The sequence below is a fragment of the Bombyx mori genome, chromosome 18 (genome assembly GCF_030269925.1).
Source record: "Bombyx mori chromosome 18, ASM3026992v2".
Classification (NCBI taxonomy): domain Eukaryota; kingdom Metazoa; phylum Arthropoda; class Insecta; order Lepidoptera; family Bombycidae; genus Bombyx; species Bombyx mori.
In genome coordinates, this window is record NC_085124.1 from 11,867,305 (window position 1) to 11,887,234 (window position 19,930).

At 36.8% G+C, this 19,930-nt stretch overlaps 2 protein-coding genes and 1 long non-coding RNA gene across 4 annotated transcripts in view; 1 reads left to right on the forward strand and 2 right to left on the reverse strand.

The window, feature by feature from the left end:
• The window catches only part of LOC101739270 (interference hedgehog), a 59,092-nt gene that overhangs the window by 21,299 nt on the left and 17,863 nt on the right, over positions 1-19,930 (forward strand). The window contains exons 2-5 of one of the 2 annotated variants that reach the window (XM_038017187.2): positions 10,114-10,178; positions 17,528-17,763; positions 18,131-18,325; positions 19,093-19,265. In XM_038017187.2, coding sequence (XP_037873115.1) covers positions 10,124-10,178; positions 17,528-17,763; positions 18,131-18,325; positions 19,093-19,265 — 659 coding nt within the window. In that variant the 5' untranslated portion in view covers positions 10,114-10,123. The remainder of the gene's footprint in view (positions 1-10,113; positions 10,179-17,527; positions 17,764-18,130; positions 18,326-19,092; positions 19,266-19,930) is intronic. The other variant, XM_038017188.2, reaches the window with a different exon arrangement.
• Positions 4,400-7,864, reverse strand: LOC119629891 (uncharacterized). The gene is made up of 3 exons (XM_038017416.1): positions 7,742-7,864; positions 5,084-6,600; positions 4,400-4,508 (listed from the first exon to the last, which is right to left on the reverse strand). Exons 1-3 carry the CDS (start codon positions 7,862-7,864, stop codon positions 4,400-4,402), a joined length of 1,749 nt encoding a protein of 582 aa, XP_037873344.1.
• On the reverse strand, positions 9,246-17,514 carry LOC134200587 (uncharacterized). Its single transcript, XR_009975568.1, has 2 exons — positions 15,608-17,514; positions 9,246-9,976 (listed from the first exon to the last, which is right to left on the reverse strand). It is a non-coding gene; the product is annotated as an uncharacterized LOC134200587 (long non-coding RNA).

Consider the following 19,930-nt stretch of genomic DNA (forward strand, 5'->3'; position numbering starts at 1 on the left):
TACAGGAGGAGCGTTTAAACGAAATAAGTTGATAAAATCTTTATTATTGGAGATATATTTATGCTTTTTTTGTGTAACTAGCTGATTCACTCTTGCTTCGAACCCCATCAATAATGATTAATTGTAATAACATAGTGAAGCGATTTGCGTGAAAAACGAAAATTTCAAAATTTTGAGTTAGAGTAGTGTTCATTGGAGGCATCGAAATATCAGATTTTATTTGTTTTGATTAATAAATTCTGAGTAAAATATTTGAGCGCTTGCTTGCTTGCTTGCCCATTGTATATTATTTCGATATAGTATAGGGATTAATCTTTTTCATACCAATACAATCCTATAAGCATTTGACGGGATATGAGTCGTCTATCATCAAAGGTGGCAATCTGTGCATTTGGACAAAAAAATCTTATTGATATGTCAATACAGATTGATTTGAATATAATCATCTCCTTCAAAGAATACGGTTCAAAACCTGCATTAAATAAAGGTTAATACTTAACCTGTTATTTATCTAAGATGTCGTTCAGAAGAGTTTTGTGACTGCCAATGGAATACAAAGTCAATAATTCGTTTTTCTGATTTACCAATAATTGTCCAAAAGTCACATTGCCGGCTTTGATAATAGTCGACCCATATATCTCATTATAAAATCCGTGCACGCCATCCGTGTCACCGTTTCATGGGCAAGTAGTAAATAAGAAAATGAGAATGACGTTTTATAGCGAGTGACTAATCCGCCATTAAAAGGCAACATGAAAACAAACTACCGACGGACTTAGAGTCGACTTAGAGTCGATTATATTTACGGTCCTTTTAATTAGTCAGACAGTTATGAGATTCATGTTAGTTAACGAATGATGAATTTAGTGTTAAAACACGGTTAGTATTCTGTAAATTTGTTTTTGATATAAAAAGCGAACGTGACTGGTAGTTTTTTCTTCCTATGATATTGCTATGACTGGCATATCTTACGGATCTATCGGATATCTTGCATTAGATACCTTCAGCTCTAACACTAAGAGCAGGCTTAGGGATTCCGGTAACCGTACTCGTCGAACTCGGCAAAGAGTTCGACGTGCAACCTAACCCATGCATCAGCCCGCTGAGTTTCTGCCCTCCTGGCTGAGCCTTGCTCACCCACATGTCTTGGTGACACTGGAAAGGCTTCCGGGCTGCCAGTAATACTTCAATCATAAAAAAAAGTAGTAAGTATTACTTATATCATAAATAGCGTAAATACACTGCTGATACGCTTCTAAAGTTGAGCATACGTGAGCACGCACGGATAGGTACCACTATCCTGCATAATTTAGCAACGAAGCAGCCGTGCGTACCGATTTGAAGGGTTAGGACTCGTAATACAAATGATACTTCAATTTTATCTTGCGATAGTTATCGGTATACCCCTTATGTCTCGTTTCACTCTTGATAGAATAGTCGTTAACGTTATATGGAGGGGGCATATCTGATGCGTTACGATGCCCTGCTATCTCTCACTACCCTAGGCCACTCTGCTGCACTCATTTAAGGGTCCTCCCACCGTAGTCCTGGTTTGGTCGGTCCACCGCATTGGAGACTACTAACCAGTTAACACCAAGTAGGTCATGGGGTCGTTGGCTCAACTAAAAAAAAAAGAAGAAAAAAATACACCAAAGTGCAGTCAATGAACTATACAAAACTTTGATACAAATAATGTCTAAATAGTACGAAATATGCGCAAAACTATCGAAGAATGTAGAAGGGAAGAAAATATTGACTTGCCATTTAAATTCGAATATCTGTACGTAGGTAATTATTTCCAGTGTGACAGCAACAGCAATAACGTGTTATCGTTATAATAAAATTTATAACGTTCAAGGGGTCATCACTATTAACACAATAATTGTGTAACAAGAAATCACCCTAAACATAATTTACGGTATCTAGACTTAATTTAGACGAATTGACTGTTTATTTAAAAATAAAACAACACTTTATTCCATTAACATTTTAAGAATTGCGTTAAAAAAAATAGCTTACTTTTTGTTCTTTTCAAATCAAGTTTCAAAATTCTATTGAAGTCAGTCATTGTTGCATTGTAGCAAAAAGTTTCGCATTCCAAACTATAAGCGATACATTGAACCTCATTTTCAGTTTATAAATAACAGTAAACACTGGCAGTCAATAAAGAAATATTTTGGTTTATAAGCACGTGTCGGTTTTCGATTTCAGTACCGTTCTAATTTTGAAACAATGTTTATGTTTTCCACGTGCCTCCGAACGTACCCAACTTAAATAATTATGACAAAAATATACATAATAATCGCGAGTTTAAAAATAGCTTTCCCAAAATCAAGACAAAAAAAGCACTGGAGGTGTTTTGAATTTAGATGTTTGGGACTGGGAAAAGGATAAGTTTTAGGACTCACTCTGTATTTCGTTGATGCACTATTTAATTTTCTCACTGGCGAGAGTTATATGTGCTGATTGATCAACAAATCACAATTTTATTGTTTTTGCACCGGCACCATGTTTTTAGTTTTTTTTACACACTTCGCGCCATTTTCATACGCGCGTAGTTTTTCTCGTAGTGTCAACAGATGGCGTGGATAGGGGATTGAGGAAGGAATAAGGAAAAGGAAGTCCCAACATTTCCCCCCACTTGAAATCATTGGAGGATTTCAAAAGATTTTAACAAGATAATAAGCTGTGGTAACTAAGGTACCTAGTGAATTAGAGATAATAATATGCTAAGAATAAAGTAATAATTAAGCTAAAAATAATAATTATGTGAATAAATAAACTATTATATTAAATTAGATAATAGTATAAAGTAAATTATAAAGGTTACAAGTTTTCGTGAATTGGCAAAGGACACAACTTTGTAACTGGTCGGCGCAGCAGACCGTGAGCTGTTTGGACAGTGACAACCCGTACTACGCCATCAGAACCGGGATGAATTATGCTAATTCTGCCGATACGCCATTCCAACGGTGGAAGGTTTTGATCCACGATCATAACTATATCTCCCAGCTTAACGTTACCGTGTTGTTTAAACCATTTAGCGCGTTGCTGTAATGTATGAAGATAATCCAAATGCCAGACACGCCAAAAACTTTGAGTTAGCTTTTGTAGCATCTGCCATCTAGAACGAACTGACATTTGTATATCAGCAAGGAGAGGCTCGGGTAAGCTCACTAGAGGGCTCCCTGTCAAGAAATGCCCAGGTGTCAATACGTCTACCTCGTTAGGGTCAGAAAATACCGAAATTAATGGTCGTGAATTGAGAATAGCTTCAATTTTGGTAAGAATCGTTGTTAACTCTTCAAAAGTTAGGATTTGACTTCCGATTACACTTTTCAGGTGATACTTCATCGATTTTACCCCACTTTCAAATATACCTCCAAAATGACTTCCGGTCGGCGGGTTTAGTTTCCATTGGATTCCTCGGTTTATCAAAATAGTCTCAACTTCAAGATTCTTGCTTAGCATTAATTGATGCATCTCGCTAAGATAGCGTTTAGCACCCACGAAATTTGAACCACAATCCGAAATAATGGTACTACATAAACCACGACGGGACACAAACCTATCTAGAGCAGCAATAAAGGCCGAGGTGGAGAGCTCAGTTACCAATTCAATGTGAATTGCCTTAACCGCTAGACAGACAAATATACAGGCATAAGTTTTATATGTTTTGGCATTTCGTCTGCGACTTTCTTTCACGATAAAAGGTCCTGCAAAATCGACCCCTATATTTTGAAAGCAACGAGCTGCTTGAACTCGAATAGAGGGAAGATCACCCATTACAGGTTGAAGGGGTATAGGATTTACTTTGAAACAGGTGACGCATTTTGAAAGCCGCGATCTAATAAGATTACGAATACCTAAGATCCAAAATTTTCTTTGAATTAAAGATTGTAACGCACGAGGTCCACAGTGTAGAAATAAACGATGGTAATAGTCAATAATGATCCGAGAAAGATGGGAGGTTTTTGGCAACAATAACGGATTTATAGCTGATTGTGGCAAGTTTGCATTTTTTAATCGTCCCCCCACTCGTAACAGACCTCGTTGATCGAGAATTGGCGCTAACTTTATTATAGTGCGAGAACAAGATTTTCCACTTTTAATCGCACTAATTTCGCTAGCGAATGTAAGAGACTGAACATGTTTTACAATGGTAAAGAGAGAGTCTTCTAGTTCTGTAAAAGTTAAAAAAGATTTGATACGTTTTTCTGGCGGACGAGTTGCGTTTGCAATAAAACGTCGACACCAGGCAAAGATGCGTTGTAGCCTCAACAATGAAGAGTACTTCTCAATTAACTGAGTTAGAATACTATTGTTAGAAGATTCCAAAAGAACATGGCACAAGAAGCTGGATTTTACTTCGGCTAATTCCTTTAAATAAGGTAATTTTTCAGACACCGGCCATGTAGAAGAATTCGAGACTATCCATTTGGGTCCTGTCCACCAAGTGGAACAAGCCACAAGTTGAGAGCAGGTAAGACCACGACTGCAGTAATCTGCTGGATTATCATACGTTGACACGTGATACCAATTTTCGACAGACAAATTATCTAACAGCTTCACGACACGGTGTGCAACGAAAGTTTTAAGACGATGAGGTGCTGTTTGCAGCCATGATAGTACAGTTGAGCTATCAGTGAATGCCCATATCTTTGAAATTGTTATGTTTGAGGTTTGAGTTTCATTTAGTAAATTACTAATATGCTTCAATACTTTTGCTAGCAATACAGCACTACATAGCTCCAATCGGTTGACAGTAAGAACTTTTAATGGAGCTACTTTAGATTTTGCAATAAGCAAGTGAGATGTAATTTCAGTGTCGGTAGTGATACGTAAGTACACAGAACAACCATAAGCCTTGGTAGATCCATCACAAAAACCTACAAGTTCGTATGATTTTGAATGAAGAGGTACAATTAGTCGAGGAATTTTAATATCCTTCAGGTAGTGAAACTCGGATGTAAATAGATGCCACTGAGACAACATATCTGACGGTACAGTTTCATCCCAGTCAAGCTGAAGGCGCCATAGTTCTTGTAAGGTAAGCTTAGCTATTAGAACCATTGGGGCTAACCATCCGAGTGGATCATAAATTCTGGCGACGTTTGATAGAATAGAACGTTTTGTATTCCCTGGAGTGAGTTCTGATAAAGCATAAGTGAAGTTATCATCAGCTGGATCCCATCGGACTCCAAGAATCTTGATACTTTGTTTTTGTTTTTCATCACAAAATGTTTTTGGAACCTGACAATGTTCCGTTGGTATCTGGGTGAGGAATTCAGGTGAGTTGCTACTCCATTTACGTAATTCGAACTTAGCACGCGCTAACATTTGTATTAACTCTTCTTTATGTTTCAGTGCAGTTTCAATAGATGTAGCACCAACAGTGATGTCATCCATGAAAGTATCATGACGAAGACTAGCAGCAGCTAAGGGCCACTCTTTTTCGTAGTCAGAGGCTAATTGATGCAGAGTACGTATTGCCAGATAAGGGGAACTCGTAACCCCGTAAGTTACCGTTTTCAGCTCATACTCAGTTACAGGATCAGAAGGAGAATCGCGCCAAAGTATATGCTGCCATTTTCGGTCTTCTGGCCTAAGTACGATGTTTCGATACATCTTACTGATGTCGGCAGTAAAAACAACAGCATGCAACCGAAATTTTGTAAGTATATCTCCTATATCGTTTTGAAGTTTTGGACCAGTATATACAAGATCGTTAAGAGATTTGCCATTGGTAGTTTTGGCGCTAGCATCGAATACAACCCTAAGTTTAGTCGTTGTACTTTCCGGGCGAATGACACAATGATGAGGAATTATATACTGCCCGATTTTATTCGAGTCAGCGCTAGGCTCCATATGCCCTAACAGCTTGTATTCGCGCATAAAGGCGGTGTACTCTTTTTTCAACTCTAAGTTTCGATTAAGGCGTCGTTCTAGGTTAACGAGCCGAGAGAAAGATTGGTTGAAAGAATCGCCTAGTTGACTGATAGGTTCTTTGAGAAGCATAGGTACAACATATCTGCCGTCGGGATTACGATACGTTAGATTTGAGTACATTTGTTCACATTTAATATCTTCAGGGTTTAAGATAACCTGACTTGGAGGTTCTTCGATCTCCCAGAATCGCTTGAGTCCCTCGTCTAGAGAACGTGTGGATGCTAAGAGAGAAGATATTGTTGGCGGAGGTAAATGGTTTGTATCAAGTTTGCCGGTGATGACCCAACCAAATACGCTGTGTAAAGCTACCGGTAGATCATGACTGGGCTGAACGCGTTGACCGTCATAAATACTATGGAACAGTTCTGCGCCGAGTAGTAAATCTACATTTGATGGTTTATCAAAATTCTCATCAGCGAGGACCAGATGTTTAAAAGATTCACGAAGATTAGTAGGTAAGTTTGTAGCAGGCATTTTACTCGTTATAGTATTTACTACGATAGGATTAATGTTGAAATGAGGATTTTCTGAAGTACGAGAAAGTACAGTGCAAGAAGTAACTCCAGTCACGTGATGTACAGCATTTTGACCTAGACCAACTACGGCTAATGGACAGCGACGTAATGGTAAGCCCAAACGTTGACAACATGACTTGGTAATGAAACAATCTTGAGCACCACTATCAATCAACGCACGTACAAGAAATGATTGATTAGTACTGCGAGGATGACGAACGCGAACTACACAAGTACCCAACAGAACTACCGAGCGACTGTAGCCCACATACGCATTAGTGGAGGCTGCAGTGCTAGACTCGAAGGTAGGATTACGTGTGATCTCGTCCGGGCGTACGTCAACTGTGACCATGCCACTCACAGCTGTATTGACCTCATGGAGAAGCGTATGATGTCGTTGTCCACAAGTAAAACAATTTAATTTTGAATAACACTTGTTAATGTTATGATTTGGGCGTAAACAGTTTTTACATAAAGATTTTGATGTCACTAAATTAAGCCGGTCTTGTATGCCTAAAGCTTGAAATTTAGGACACTTATATAGATTATGTTGTTGTTCACAACAGCTACACGGTGCGCCGGTGTTGACACTTGAAGATATATTTGAATTAACGGGCAATGATGTTGATTTCAAATAAGGTTTTTTAGAAAAACATTCATTGCGAGGTGCACTCTTATAATTTGTGAGTTGTTTATTAGTTTGTTGTATACGTACAACAGATGACGAGCTTGGTTCACTAACCTCTAGTATCTTAACATAGTTTTGTAAAAAAGTTAGTAAGTCGTTTATAGTAGGTACTTAGGTTATTTGAATTTTCCTGTAACTGTGATTCAAATCTTTTACGAGTGTCACTGTCTAAAGTACGGGACGCCAAATAGAATAATATAAATTCACCAAGATTGGGAATGTTTATTGCCTTGAGGGCATTGACACTTTCGTATAATAAATTATTTAATATCAATAAATCATTAATGTTAGAACTTTTCAATTGCTGAAATTGTATAATTTTGTCTAAATAAGATGTAGCTAATAATCTTTTATTTTCAAATCGACCCACTAGCGCATCGAAAACTATTTGATAATTATCAGATGTAACAGGTACCCCTTTGGCAATCGATAAAGCAGCACCCGATAGACACGATATTAAATAATGAAATTTCTCAATTGCTGTAATATTCTCATTCTCGTGTACAAGCGACGAAAATGTATCATAAAAAGTCCGCCATTGCTCAATTCTACCATCAAACTTGATTAAATTAATTTTTGGTAAACGTACTTGCTGACCAAACGGCTTGGGTGAGACGTAATGCGACGCGGGTGCGCCGGCGTTGCCGGGGTCGGCGTTAGACGCTTCCGATATCGCGTAATACATGTCGTCAAATGCCTTAACAACTTGCATATCGATTTTGTCTTTAGGATTAATTTCAAGTTTTAACGCATTTATTTGATTAGTTAGATCTAAATATTCTTGCCGTAAAACATCTAGACGTTTGTATCGAACATTGAATTGAGATAATTTTGACGAATCTGATGCAATTTGTTGTGATAAATTATAAAGTATTTGTATGTCCTTAAAAACATATTCACGTTGACTTGTTAGAAGTTTTAATTTGAGTTCTGACATTATAGAATACGTAAATTATAGTAACAATACAAATATAATTGGAATTTGAATACAAAAATTATGTTGCAAATGAATGCTATTTTTACAACCGAGAAATTTCTTAAACTACCTACGTCACTTGAGATTTATAAAAAAAATATTGTTATTTTATGCTTTAAATAGTAAAATAATATTATAAAATAATAGTTATATTGTTATTAGGATAAGATTAAAGCGAAATGAAATGTAGAACTAGAGTTTTCTAACGAATATGCCCCTAGTTACCATAGGTTATTCGCGCTCGAAACGGACCACTAAATATGTTTTGAATTTAGATGTTTGGGACTGGGAAAAGGATAAGTTTTAGGACTCACTCTGTATTTCGTTGATGCACTATTTAATTTTCTCACTGGCGAGAGTTATATGTGCTGATTGATCAACAAATCACAATTTTATTGTTTTTGCACCGGCACCATGTTTTTAGTTTTTTTTACACACTTCGCGCCATTTTCATACGCGCGTAGTTTTTCTCGTAGTGTCAACAGATGGCGTGGATAGGGGATTGAGGAAGGAATAAGGAAAAGGAAGTCCCAACAGGAGGATTAGGTATATATTTTTTTTTAGTATATACTCATTCTTTTAATTGGTACGCTGAAATGAGTTTTATTATGTGTGAATTTACTTCAGTGACAGAGGCGTTTGACAAATTGATGGTTTTGTTATTTCCTGTAACAGATTTAAATTCAGAAAAAAATGAATACAGTATTTTATAGTTTTTATATTTCAACTTTGAACATGTTCAGAATATAAAATATGATATATACTTTTTATTCTCAAAGCAAATATATTATATTTAATAGATGAATATACAAAACATGAAAGAAAACTCGTTGTTAGCAAAATAATAAAAAACATAACAAAAATTTCTAACAAAAAATACCTAGATTATGTAAATTCTTGGATGCGGTATTTTACTCGGCTTCAATTTTTAATTCTCGCTCTTTTATATTCAGTCGAAGTTAAACCTTTGGTTATTTATCGCTGTTTGTCTTTGATCAGAGCCGGTCGGTCTCAGTTATCTGGGATCCGAAGCTCTTTTTATTTTCATTCATAAATCTTTAAAACGTTTTAAATGAAAGTTGATGTAGCAACACGGCTGCCATTAAAAGATCGGCTAATGGAATTGTATCCAGTTTATTAAGAGAAAAAAGGGAACAAAACGGGATTGTTATATTGTAATATTAATAACCACTAATTTTTAATATTAGCAGTCATATAAATTAGAATGGAAACATTTATTTACGTTTATGTAAATTAAGATCTGAATAATCTGTACAATATTCTTGTACACAAAGATTTTAAAAGGCAATCATTTATATATAAAAAAAACCTATTTCTGGCGTCTGTATTGGGGTCAGGGTGCAGTTGAAGTACCTCGGCCTCATTCTGGACAGTCGTTGGACCTACCGTGCTCATTTTCAGAACTTGGTCCCTCGTTTGTTGTGGATGGCCGGCGCGTTAAACCGGCTTCTACCCAACGTCGGGGGGCCTGACCAGGAGTCGCGCCGTCTTTATACAGGGGTGATGCGATCAATGGCCCTATATGGGGCGCCCGTGTGGGTCATTCCCTGGTCGTGGGGGTGGCGAAGCTGCTGCAACGGTCGCAATACACCATTGCCGTCAGGGTCATCCGTGGTTATCGTACCATCTCCCTCGAAGCGGCGTGTATACTGGCTGGGGCGCCGCCTTGGGTCCTGGAGGCGGAGGCGCTCTCCGCTGAATATCAGTGGCGGGCTGACCTTCGTGCGCGGGGGTGGCGCGTCCCAGCCCTAGTGTGCTTAGAGTGCAGAGGGTCCAATCTCGGCGGTCCGTGCTGGAGTCATGGTCCAGGCGACTGGCCGGTCCTTCCTGACCAAAAAAAAAGATTAGACCTCTTTTTTTTTGTCAATCTTTGGCTTGTCAATTTTAATTTAAGTCTTGAATAAATAAAAATCACTGTGCTTACATCTCATAGCAATGACTAAATGCAGTACAATATTTTGTAGGTACCCCACGATGTCTTTGCCGATAAGCATCCCGTTGCTGTTGGCGGCGACCGCGGTTTTGGCCGGTAAGTTCCTTTTGAAGTATATTTTGTATAATGTTTGCGGTGGTAAACTTAGTAAAAGTCAAAGGTCTGTCGTGCGAGAAGTCAACGGTTTGAGACGTTGTTCTTTTGTCGTTCGTTCGTCATATCCGTCACGGCACATCACTTCACGTCACGTACATTGGCAATGGTAGACGAGCCGATGTCTCCCTAGTTACCAAATAACTTTTAAAAGGTGTTTTCATGTTAATTAGAGGCCAAAATGAACTCTGGAAGCGTACTGTGAAACAAAGCAACGATTCAAGGCATTCGTTTGAACCGTCGATAGATCGACTCTCTATTAATGCGTATAAAGTGCGAAACGTTGGAATATCGACTATTGCGCAGTTTTTTATTTATTTATTAAATATATACAATCATAATATAAACGACAAGCGTTCTGCTCCGGCTCCGCTCGGGTCTTTAATAAAAATTTCAACGACATTTGAGGCTGTTTTATTCAAATAAATAACACTTATTGCGGCATAACTATAATTTTTAGAAATATGCTGTCGGGACACTTTTTGTGAATAATAATGTGTTCTACAAAGTCGTAGTGCATTATTTTATACTATCATCAATAGTTTTCACAGGGCACGCGATGTAAAGAATATTTTAAGTAATTTTTTTACACCTTGGGTTACATTATTGGAGTTTTAGTAAGGATCCTCAATTTTTTTCAAGAAAGAGTATAGCCTATGTTACTCGGCCTATGTTACTATAATCAAAAATTTCGCCAAGGCTACACTATAAAAAATAATTATAAAGACAAACAACATTTAATCTAATCTCAATTTGACCACAGACGTCAAGAACAAAAGTTTGACAATAAATAGTACCTATGCATGCGTGTGTGCGTCATATACATGGTATGTAGTGTGTGTAATGTTTTCTTTATCGATTTAATGTATCTTTTATGCATTATTTAAAAAAAATATTAGCATTGTGCATTTCTTCTCTATATTCTCTATAAGTGTGGAAAATTTCACATTCCTCCGTCCGCGCGATTTTCGTAAAAAGGCATACAAAGTTTTTGCTTCACGTATTAATATATAGATTTAGAACACTTATACAAAAAATCCCTATCGAATATATTTGAAAACTTCTAGACCTATATTATTTTTTTCGGATTTCACGAGGCGTTAACATACTTGACAGCTACGTTTGCGGTTTATACTCGCGTTTTTTATTGTCGCTTATATCATTTCAGACGCTTCGAATACTTTACCAATTTTCGTGGTCACGGACGACTAACGTGCTATTCGACGAAATTTGAATATTGTTGTCAGACACGTGAAATTAAATCTAATATATAAAATTCTCGTGTCACAATGTTCGTTCCCATACTCCTCCGAAACCGCTTGACCGATTCTCATGAAATTTTTTATGCATATTCAGTAAGCCTGAGAATCGGCTACTATCTATTTTTTATACCCCTAAGTGATTAGAGTTGTCCACCCCTAACATTTTTTTTTTTTATTTGGACATTTTTTTTTGTTATAATGATGTATTATGTGGTTGAATTAGGTTTTGTTATTTTTATTATATATTCCCTCATCGTTCACAGCACTACATACCTCTTTCACTCATTTACCACATCCTTACACACTTACAATAAGTTAGTTTTTTATTCTACACTAGAAATTCCCTAGAAATCTTATATATGGCAAAACAATGTTTGCCGGGTCAGCTAGTATAATATATAATTCAGATTTTTGAAAAGCTGTATCTTCTTTAGAATATTTGGGTATTTATTTCGCAGAAAGATGAACAAGTACACAGCTGATGTTAAGTTTGTATCAGTCTATAGTATAGCAGGGGTGGCCAACTTGATTAAAACCAACATCTACTGTTTACTGACGAAACAGTCTACGATCTACCAATGCCCTTTCTTGAAATTTAATGAAACAATGTAGTTCAGTATACAAATGAGTAGTATATTTTCTTTTATTAAAAAAATTAACATAAAGCTGAAATTATATAATAAAAGAGAACTATTATGTGTGACTTAATGTTCATTAACAAATGGTACAAGCTGAAGATTATGCGTGCAGCAATTGGTGATTACGTCGCGTAGTCTGTTCTATGTATTTATGCTAGGAGTGGGTGATATAAATCGTATATAGATTCAATATCTATATATCGCAGCAATATCGTTGAATCCGATATCGCCCCGCACGAAATCTATATATCGATATCAGCCGATACACGATATTGCTCGATGTGATGCGCATCGCCATATCGTACCGATTCGTGAATCGAAATCTATATTTCGATATCAGCCGATACACGATATTGCTCGATGTGATGCGCATCGGCATATCGTACCGATTCGTTAATATCAGCAATATTCGTTTGGTTCGTATTGAATCGGCCAGAGTGAGTGAGCGCACGATAGGGATATCATGTGATGAATGAAACGGAAACAGGCATTATCCATACAATTGTAAACCTTATATTTAAGTCCATATGTCTGTAGATTATTCTTAGCGTATCAGCAGGATACAATTAAGGAAAGAAGTTTCAACTTTCGACCCTAACTTGAATGCAGTATAGCCTATTTGCATCGTTGAATTTAATTTCACGCGCTTTGACCTTGAACTAGAATTTTTGGACAAGTGTTTATAAATACTTAAAAGTTTTTTGTGTTTGATTTTTAAAGTACACATTTTTCTATTTTTAGTTGAATCCAAATAATTGAATTTATTTCTTGTGTTTGTATTAAACTTTTGAAATCTACACTCTTTTGGTATATTTTGTAATTTTAAATTAAGACACAAAATACTAAAAACTGAAAATAATGTAGCCAGTCCTAAGCCTGGTAAAAGCATGAAGGAAAGTTTTTTTGATATTTTTATTTTCATGTTCTTTTTATTACTTTAAGATCATATTATAAATTGATATCAGAAAACCAACCGTATAACGTTGACTTAAATCTAAATCTACTACGATATTATATCAGCGTATCGTTTCAAATCTCAAATATCATGAATCGAGAAAATCTACTAGCATCCATCAATATATAGATTCAGAAAATATATAGATTCAATATCCGATATTGATCCTCGATATATAGATACGATTCGATACGCGGCAAAACCGATATTACCCACTCCTAATTTATGCCTTTTTGGTCTTGGCACGATCGACTGAACTAATAGCCACGATCGACCGGTCGATCGCGATCTACCGGTTGGCCACCCCTGGTCTATAGAAATCTAAACGGGAATACAATACAAGATAAGCCTTGAGACATGAGGTCAGTGTCTCAGTTTTATTGTGTAACAACAGTCCGACCATTCAAATATTTTTTTATACCCAAAGCCTTTTTTTATTGCCCTTAAGGCGGACGAGCATACAGCCCACCTGATGATGAACTGTTACCGTTGCCCATGAATTTCAGCAATGCTAGGGGTAGAGGCCAGAGCCAAGCCGCTGCCTACCGTTAAATGCATGTTTATTAAAATAGTAGCGGACCGCTCCGGCTTCGCTTGGGAAGTAGCGCACGTGATGTAAAGCATTTTAGGTAATTTTGTTACACATTGGGTTACATTATTGGAGTTTCAGTAAGGATCCCTATTTTTTTTTAAATATAATAAATGTAGCCTATATCACCCGGGCATAGCGTAGTTTTCCAACATTGAAAGAATTTTTTAAATCTGTTCAGTAGTTTCGGAGCCTATTGAATACAAACAAACAAATCTTTCCTCTTTATAATACTACTAGCGACCCGCCCTCGCTTCGCTTCGGAAACATTAAAACACACATGAAACCAAAAAAAAAAAAAAAAGTAGCCTATGTTCATCAGGGACAATGTCGGCTTCTAATGGAAAAATAATTTTTCAAATCGGTCCAGTAGTTTCGGAGCCTATTCGAAACAAACAAACAAACAAATCTTTCCTCTTTATAATATTAGTATAGATATAGATAGTATAGATATATAGTATATAGTATAGATAGAAGTATAGATTAGTATAGATTCAACGAAACTGTATTCAGCATGATTAAAAAAAACCGAAAATTCCTTTGTTTTTACAATGGTACTTTATCCATTGCTTATCATATAAGGTGTGACAGAATACGATATGTAAATCGCCCGTCAATGAATTAGGTGTAAAATAGATGGTCGTCGGGCGGGATAGAATGTTTTTTTCTTTATTTTGGAATTGTAACAGGCGTGACTGGCAAGCTCCCGGATACCGCAGGTAGCGACGCACACATTGACACAGTTATTTTGTGTTTACAACACAAACAGAGTTTTAAACTGTTCGAATATTGCGGGTTCTGTTGAGAAATTAATCTATTATTTGTAACAAAAAAAGTTTTTTTTTAAATATCTCATCAAAAAAAATCAGTTTTATCTTAGTCTTAAAGTTACGTTGTACTATTAAACAATCGATACCGAAAATTTTAAGAGTCAACAAATATTAAAACATTCCTCTTATACATTACGTCTCATTATAAAACATCTGTGAAAAACGATTATCATTATATCAACAAATGTGATAATTGAGAACTTTGATTGGTTGACTTGTTTAATACTTACCTTTAAAAAAAGCATCTAAGCACTCGGTAGTTTTTCACAGGTTACTTACTTAACAAGGAGACTCGTTAATAAGAAGCTCTAATCACTTTTGCTCACAAAAGAAACTGGGATGATGTACGGGACCCTAAGCGATACAATGCATCAAGTTTTCTTGTGAGTGCGTGTATGTGTATGTGTGTCTGTGTGCTGTAAGTACATAACAAATTTTACGCTTACTCGTCATTATGGGGTCCAAGTATTTGTATGAACTCATTAGTAACTACCTACAGGAGGATTTGTAGTTTTTTTCCCTCCTATCCTCACCGCCCTCAGTCCTTTTTTGATTACAATAGGATTTAAGGAATTGTTTGGACAAATAAGCGCGTAGGTACTTAGTTTTTTTTGTAGTTAGAAAATTTAAAGTGCTTCTGAGATTTATCTCAAAGAAGACGGAATATAACTTGAAGTGTGAAATGAGGATGCTACGTAAAATCAATTTTGTTTGCAAGTGATTAACAAGGGTACCAAAAATGGATGTAGGTATTTGAGTTTTAATGTACAATAAAAATTGTTCGGAATAATGGCCTCAAATCAGATCAAAATAATATGTGCGTAAAAGACGTTGTTGTAATCATACCAGATGAAGACTAAGACTAAAAGATGCTACGATGCATCTTCAAATTAATGGTTGGGACCACACCACGCCCCGTTGCTATAGCTAGATCTCTCAGATTTACAATGTCTGGTCTTCAAATTGTCGTTAATGGTATTAGAACAAAAAAGCTTCCTACTGTGTCGGCAACAATATTGTTACACGCTGGGTTTCGGGATAAATAAAACTTCCACGGAGCTACAAATTAAAACTCTGTTTAACACTTAGAACACTTACAGAACACTTTACAATTCGTAATTCACTTCTTCCGCTTGGCTTCAAGTGATCCGTTCGCTGTTTCGCTTCGAGTAGATCCGATTACTAACTGCCTCCGTGTTATCTCTGCAATGTTTTTATAGCCAATACGTCATCCCTAGAATTATCAAGATCATTCTCGGGAAGGCCAGGCGTCTGTATGGCGTAACTATACTGAGACTTTAGAACTTGTATCTCAAGGTGGGTGGCGCGTCTACGTTGTAGATGTCTATGGGCTCCAGTAACCACTTAACATCAGGTGGGCTGTGAGCTCGTCCACCCATCTAAGCAATAAAAAAAAAAAAAATATTTATGTGCCAACAAGGGTAAAGAACCACCTTGCCTTTTCCTGCTATGAACCAGTAATTAGTAAGAATTTCGAATGTCTTAATTTTTTTTGACTACCTACTGTTAGTTATCTTAGTGTAGGAGAGCTTACGGGGTTCAGCCTGAGGGATTTTGCGAAATTTTTTCTTCTTCCAACGTTTGACATTAGATATCAAAAGCACAGGAAAGATATTTCATAATAACACGCCGTTTTGTGTACATTCAGCTTGGAAGATTAAAACATCATGTTTTTTTTCTGTTTCTGTTTTAACTGTTTCTCATTGAAAGCACACGTAGCTCCTACAGACAGAGACGGAGACCACACGAAAACACTGAACATAGCTTGATGTAGCGGGCGCTAATTTTTTTTACGTAATTTTGTAATTAAACTGTTCAACTGAGTTTGAAATAAATGAAATATAAAATGAAAATTAAATGCCTGTCAAATTTTTGTATAAAAAGAAAAAAACAGATAGCAGATTTACTTTAAATCAGAAACTATGTTTATGAACAAGTCATCGTCGTCGGAGCTCAAATCACATAAATAGTGTCCAGAAAAACGAACAAAACGTCCTGATACATCTCAATTAAAGGAGTATAAATAATATTAACTTTACCTGCTTCAGAATAAGGTTGTTATTCTAACGGGCTTAGCTCACACACAGCATTGTTGCATGCGTCACACAAGATCGAAGTGTGGGTAACAAGGTATCAAGGACATCAGGATTTCTTTTTTTTTCTCGTTTCGGTCTGGCTCTCGGTATGCAAATAAAAAGTGATTCTGATTACAACTCCTTTCGGTCGGAATCGCGTTGCGTCACTTTTTCGTTTAAGCGTTCTACGATAAGGCGAACATCGTTATGCTTAAAATATATATGGCAGCATTTTTTGTTCGTGCAACAAGAATAAAAAAAAAAGTGGACAGGTTTCTTAATCGTAATACATTGAAATTCCTGTAATATCCTTGCTAATATGCTTCATGCGAGGGTGAGTCAGTTCAGTGTTGACGCTGTCTAAGCCCGATGGTTTGTTAATAGAGAAAATTAGTGAAGATATGAAATATAAGACAATAGAAATGTGGTATCGACGACATCAAATGGATCTCTGATCTACCGACTCTACGTAATATCTTGACTCACGAAAGCCCAAGAAAACTCTGTAGTACCGTCAGGTTTTTTTTCCGAAGAGGGAATTCTCGCAGCATTTCATATTCACACTCACGCATTGAATGCGGCTAGCTGGATACGTTGGAGTTGAACAAAGTAAAGCCCCAAAACCAGTATAGTGTAGAGTTTTTTCTATCACTTCACCCCAACGGATGACGATCCTCTGGGTATAATGCTGCTAAGTGTTGACCGCCAAATCTCCCTTACCTCGGGTTCTGTGAGGGTCAGGAATTAGTCGAGAATGCAGAGGGGTCGTTTATTGGGTAGGCCTCCAAAATCTTTGGCCTCCGAGTCCCACATATAAGGCGCGGGAGCCTCAAAGGGGTTTGGCCGGCGCGGTCCAAAAATAAAGGTATATTACGGCTAGCTTTTATAATTAATATTTGAATTCTCTCTGCATGTTTTACAGAAATCGACATGAACTTCATAAAGTATCCAGAATCCGTAACGGCTCCTGTCGGTGACTCGGTAACCTTCGAGTGTGAAGTGGACGTACCGGCTGAGAAGCTGATTTGGCGAACGCGACCCGTTGACGGCCCTGAAGGTATCTGGGAGAAAGTGGTGACAGGCAAGGAAAAATCCACTGAAGTCTCAAGTCGTCTGGCCGTCGAAGTGAAAGACAATACACAAACTGCTTTTTATCAGGTACCAAATTTTGGTTCTGTTAATTTTTAAGTACCTATTACGTATTTTATTATCGCTTTTATTATCTGAATATTTATATAGCAACTTTTTACTTTATTCAAAGTCAAAGTTGAACGAATTCACATAAATTGTTAACCGAACATTTACACCGGGCATTTTTTGAATGTTCGAAATTTTACGGCCTCCAAATGTAAAAGCTATCTTGATGAAATATTAATATCCAAAATATTTTCTGGACTTTACGGTAAATCGTTTGATAGCCTAAAATCTTTTTTTTTGGGTTGTTAAAATTTAGTGTTCCCTTTTTCAGTACTAATGAGTTTGGTAATGTTTTCGGTTTTATGATGTAGAATACTTTTTATTTCAGTGCGTAGTATTGTACGGTTCAGTGATATTGGTATCGGTACCAGCAAAGCTGAGTGTAGCGAGCCTGGATTTAAGTAAGAACAGTCTTGAGAAACGCGTCATTACTGCACCATTGCATAATACTGTGGTTCTTCACTGCAAACAACCGCTGTCCGATCCACCCGCTGACCTGACCTGGTGGAAAGAGAGTACAAAAGTGCGTATTAATGTATTTAAATTTGATCTATTCTGGGTTCACAGTGACGTAATCAAGTATGATCATTAGGTACTTACCTAGGTCTATTTATGTCGCATTACTTCATGTGTTTACTACTCGTCGTGGCCTCGTATAAGACATCCTAAGGATAAGACGTCCGGTGCATTCGTATGTGCGACGGTGTTCGAGTTCTGCAGGCCGGTACCAATTTTTATAATGAAATACAATACTTAACAAATGTTCACGATTGACTTCTACGGTGAAGCAATAACATCGTGTAATAAAAATCAAACCCGCAAAATTATAATTTGCGCAATTACTGGTGGTGGGACGTCATGTGAGTCCGTACGGGTAGGTACCAACACCCCAGCTATTTCTGCCGTGAAGCAGTAAGGCGTTTCGGTTTGAAAGGTGGGGCAACCGTTGTACTGTTAAAAGTGATACCTTACAATTCATGTTTCAAGGTGGGTGACGGCATTTACGTTGTAGATGTCTATGGGCTCCAGTAACCACTTAACACCAGGTAGGCTGTGAGCTCGTTCACCCATATAAGCAACAAAAAAAAAAAATGCGTGTGATGGAAGTCACTACTGTCCCGAAGTAGATTTTATATCTTTAATAAGAAAATAAATTATTATTTGATTAGGTGATCGAGTTAGTTAAATGTGAAACGAATGCTTTAATAGCACAGGTATATCACAACGGTATATTGGTTTTGTCGAAAACCAATTAATATTTTAAAGTTAAATGTGTTGTTTTATTTTTAGGGTTCTAAGAAACCGATAGAAACTCCTCATGGTGTACTGGTGATCCACAATACGTCGTTATCTGACAGCGGCACATACGGCTGCAAGGCCACGAACAAACTCAGCTTGAAAGCTGCGGATCTACCCGAGAAGACTGTGCTGAAGATACAGCGTGACGATACCGGAGAAGTCAGGTCAGTTAAGACGGACGCATTTTAACACGCTTTTGTTTAAACTAGAGGTCCCGCAGTAGTCGAAATTCGACTATAATTAATTGGAATTGTAAGTTTGTATACTATTATGATTGTATTTTATACTTCTATAATCACAAATTTCGCCAAGACTACACTAAAAATATTAACAAAGACAAACAATATTTAATCTATTCTCAATTTGACCACAGATGTCAAGAACAAAAGTTTGACAATAGTATGCATGCGTGTGTGCGTCAGATACATGGTATGTAGTGTGTGTAATGTTTTCTTTATTGATTTAATGTATCTTTTATGCATTATTTTAAAAAAATATTAGCATTGTGCACTTCTTCTCTATATTCTCTATAAGTGTAGAAAATTTCATACTCTTCCGTCCGCGCAATTTTCGTAAAAAGGGATACAAAGTTTTTGCTTCACGTATTAATATATAGATTAAAACTAATTTTGGCGTTATATTAATATTTTTTATTATCGGTATATTATTTTAAATGTTTTGAATACTTACCGGTCGCCGTTCTCGTAAAACTCGTCGATTGCGGCGAGTGAACTAACCCATAGACACAGCTCGCTGAGTGATGTAAACTTCTTACTTGAAACTATCAGTCATAAGTTGACGTCATTGTCAATCTGTTTTAATAGTTATT

What these genes read in the sequence shown, in the direction of transcription:
- LOC119629891 (XM_038017416.1), bottom strand. Translation starts at nt 7,864, where the DNA reads ATGCAAGTTGTTAAGGCATTTGACGACATGTATTACGCGATATCGGAA. An exon ending in CCAAGCCGTTTGGTCAGCAA is followed by an intron (nt 6,601 to 7,741) that starts GTACGTTTACCA and finishes TTCATTACCAAG; the next exon opens with TCATGTTGTCAACGTTTGGG. An exon ending in ATTTATGATCCACTCGGATG is followed by an intron (nt 4,509 to 5,083) that starts GTTAGCCCCAAT and finishes ATGATAATCCAG; the next exon opens with CAGATTACTGCAGTCGTGGT.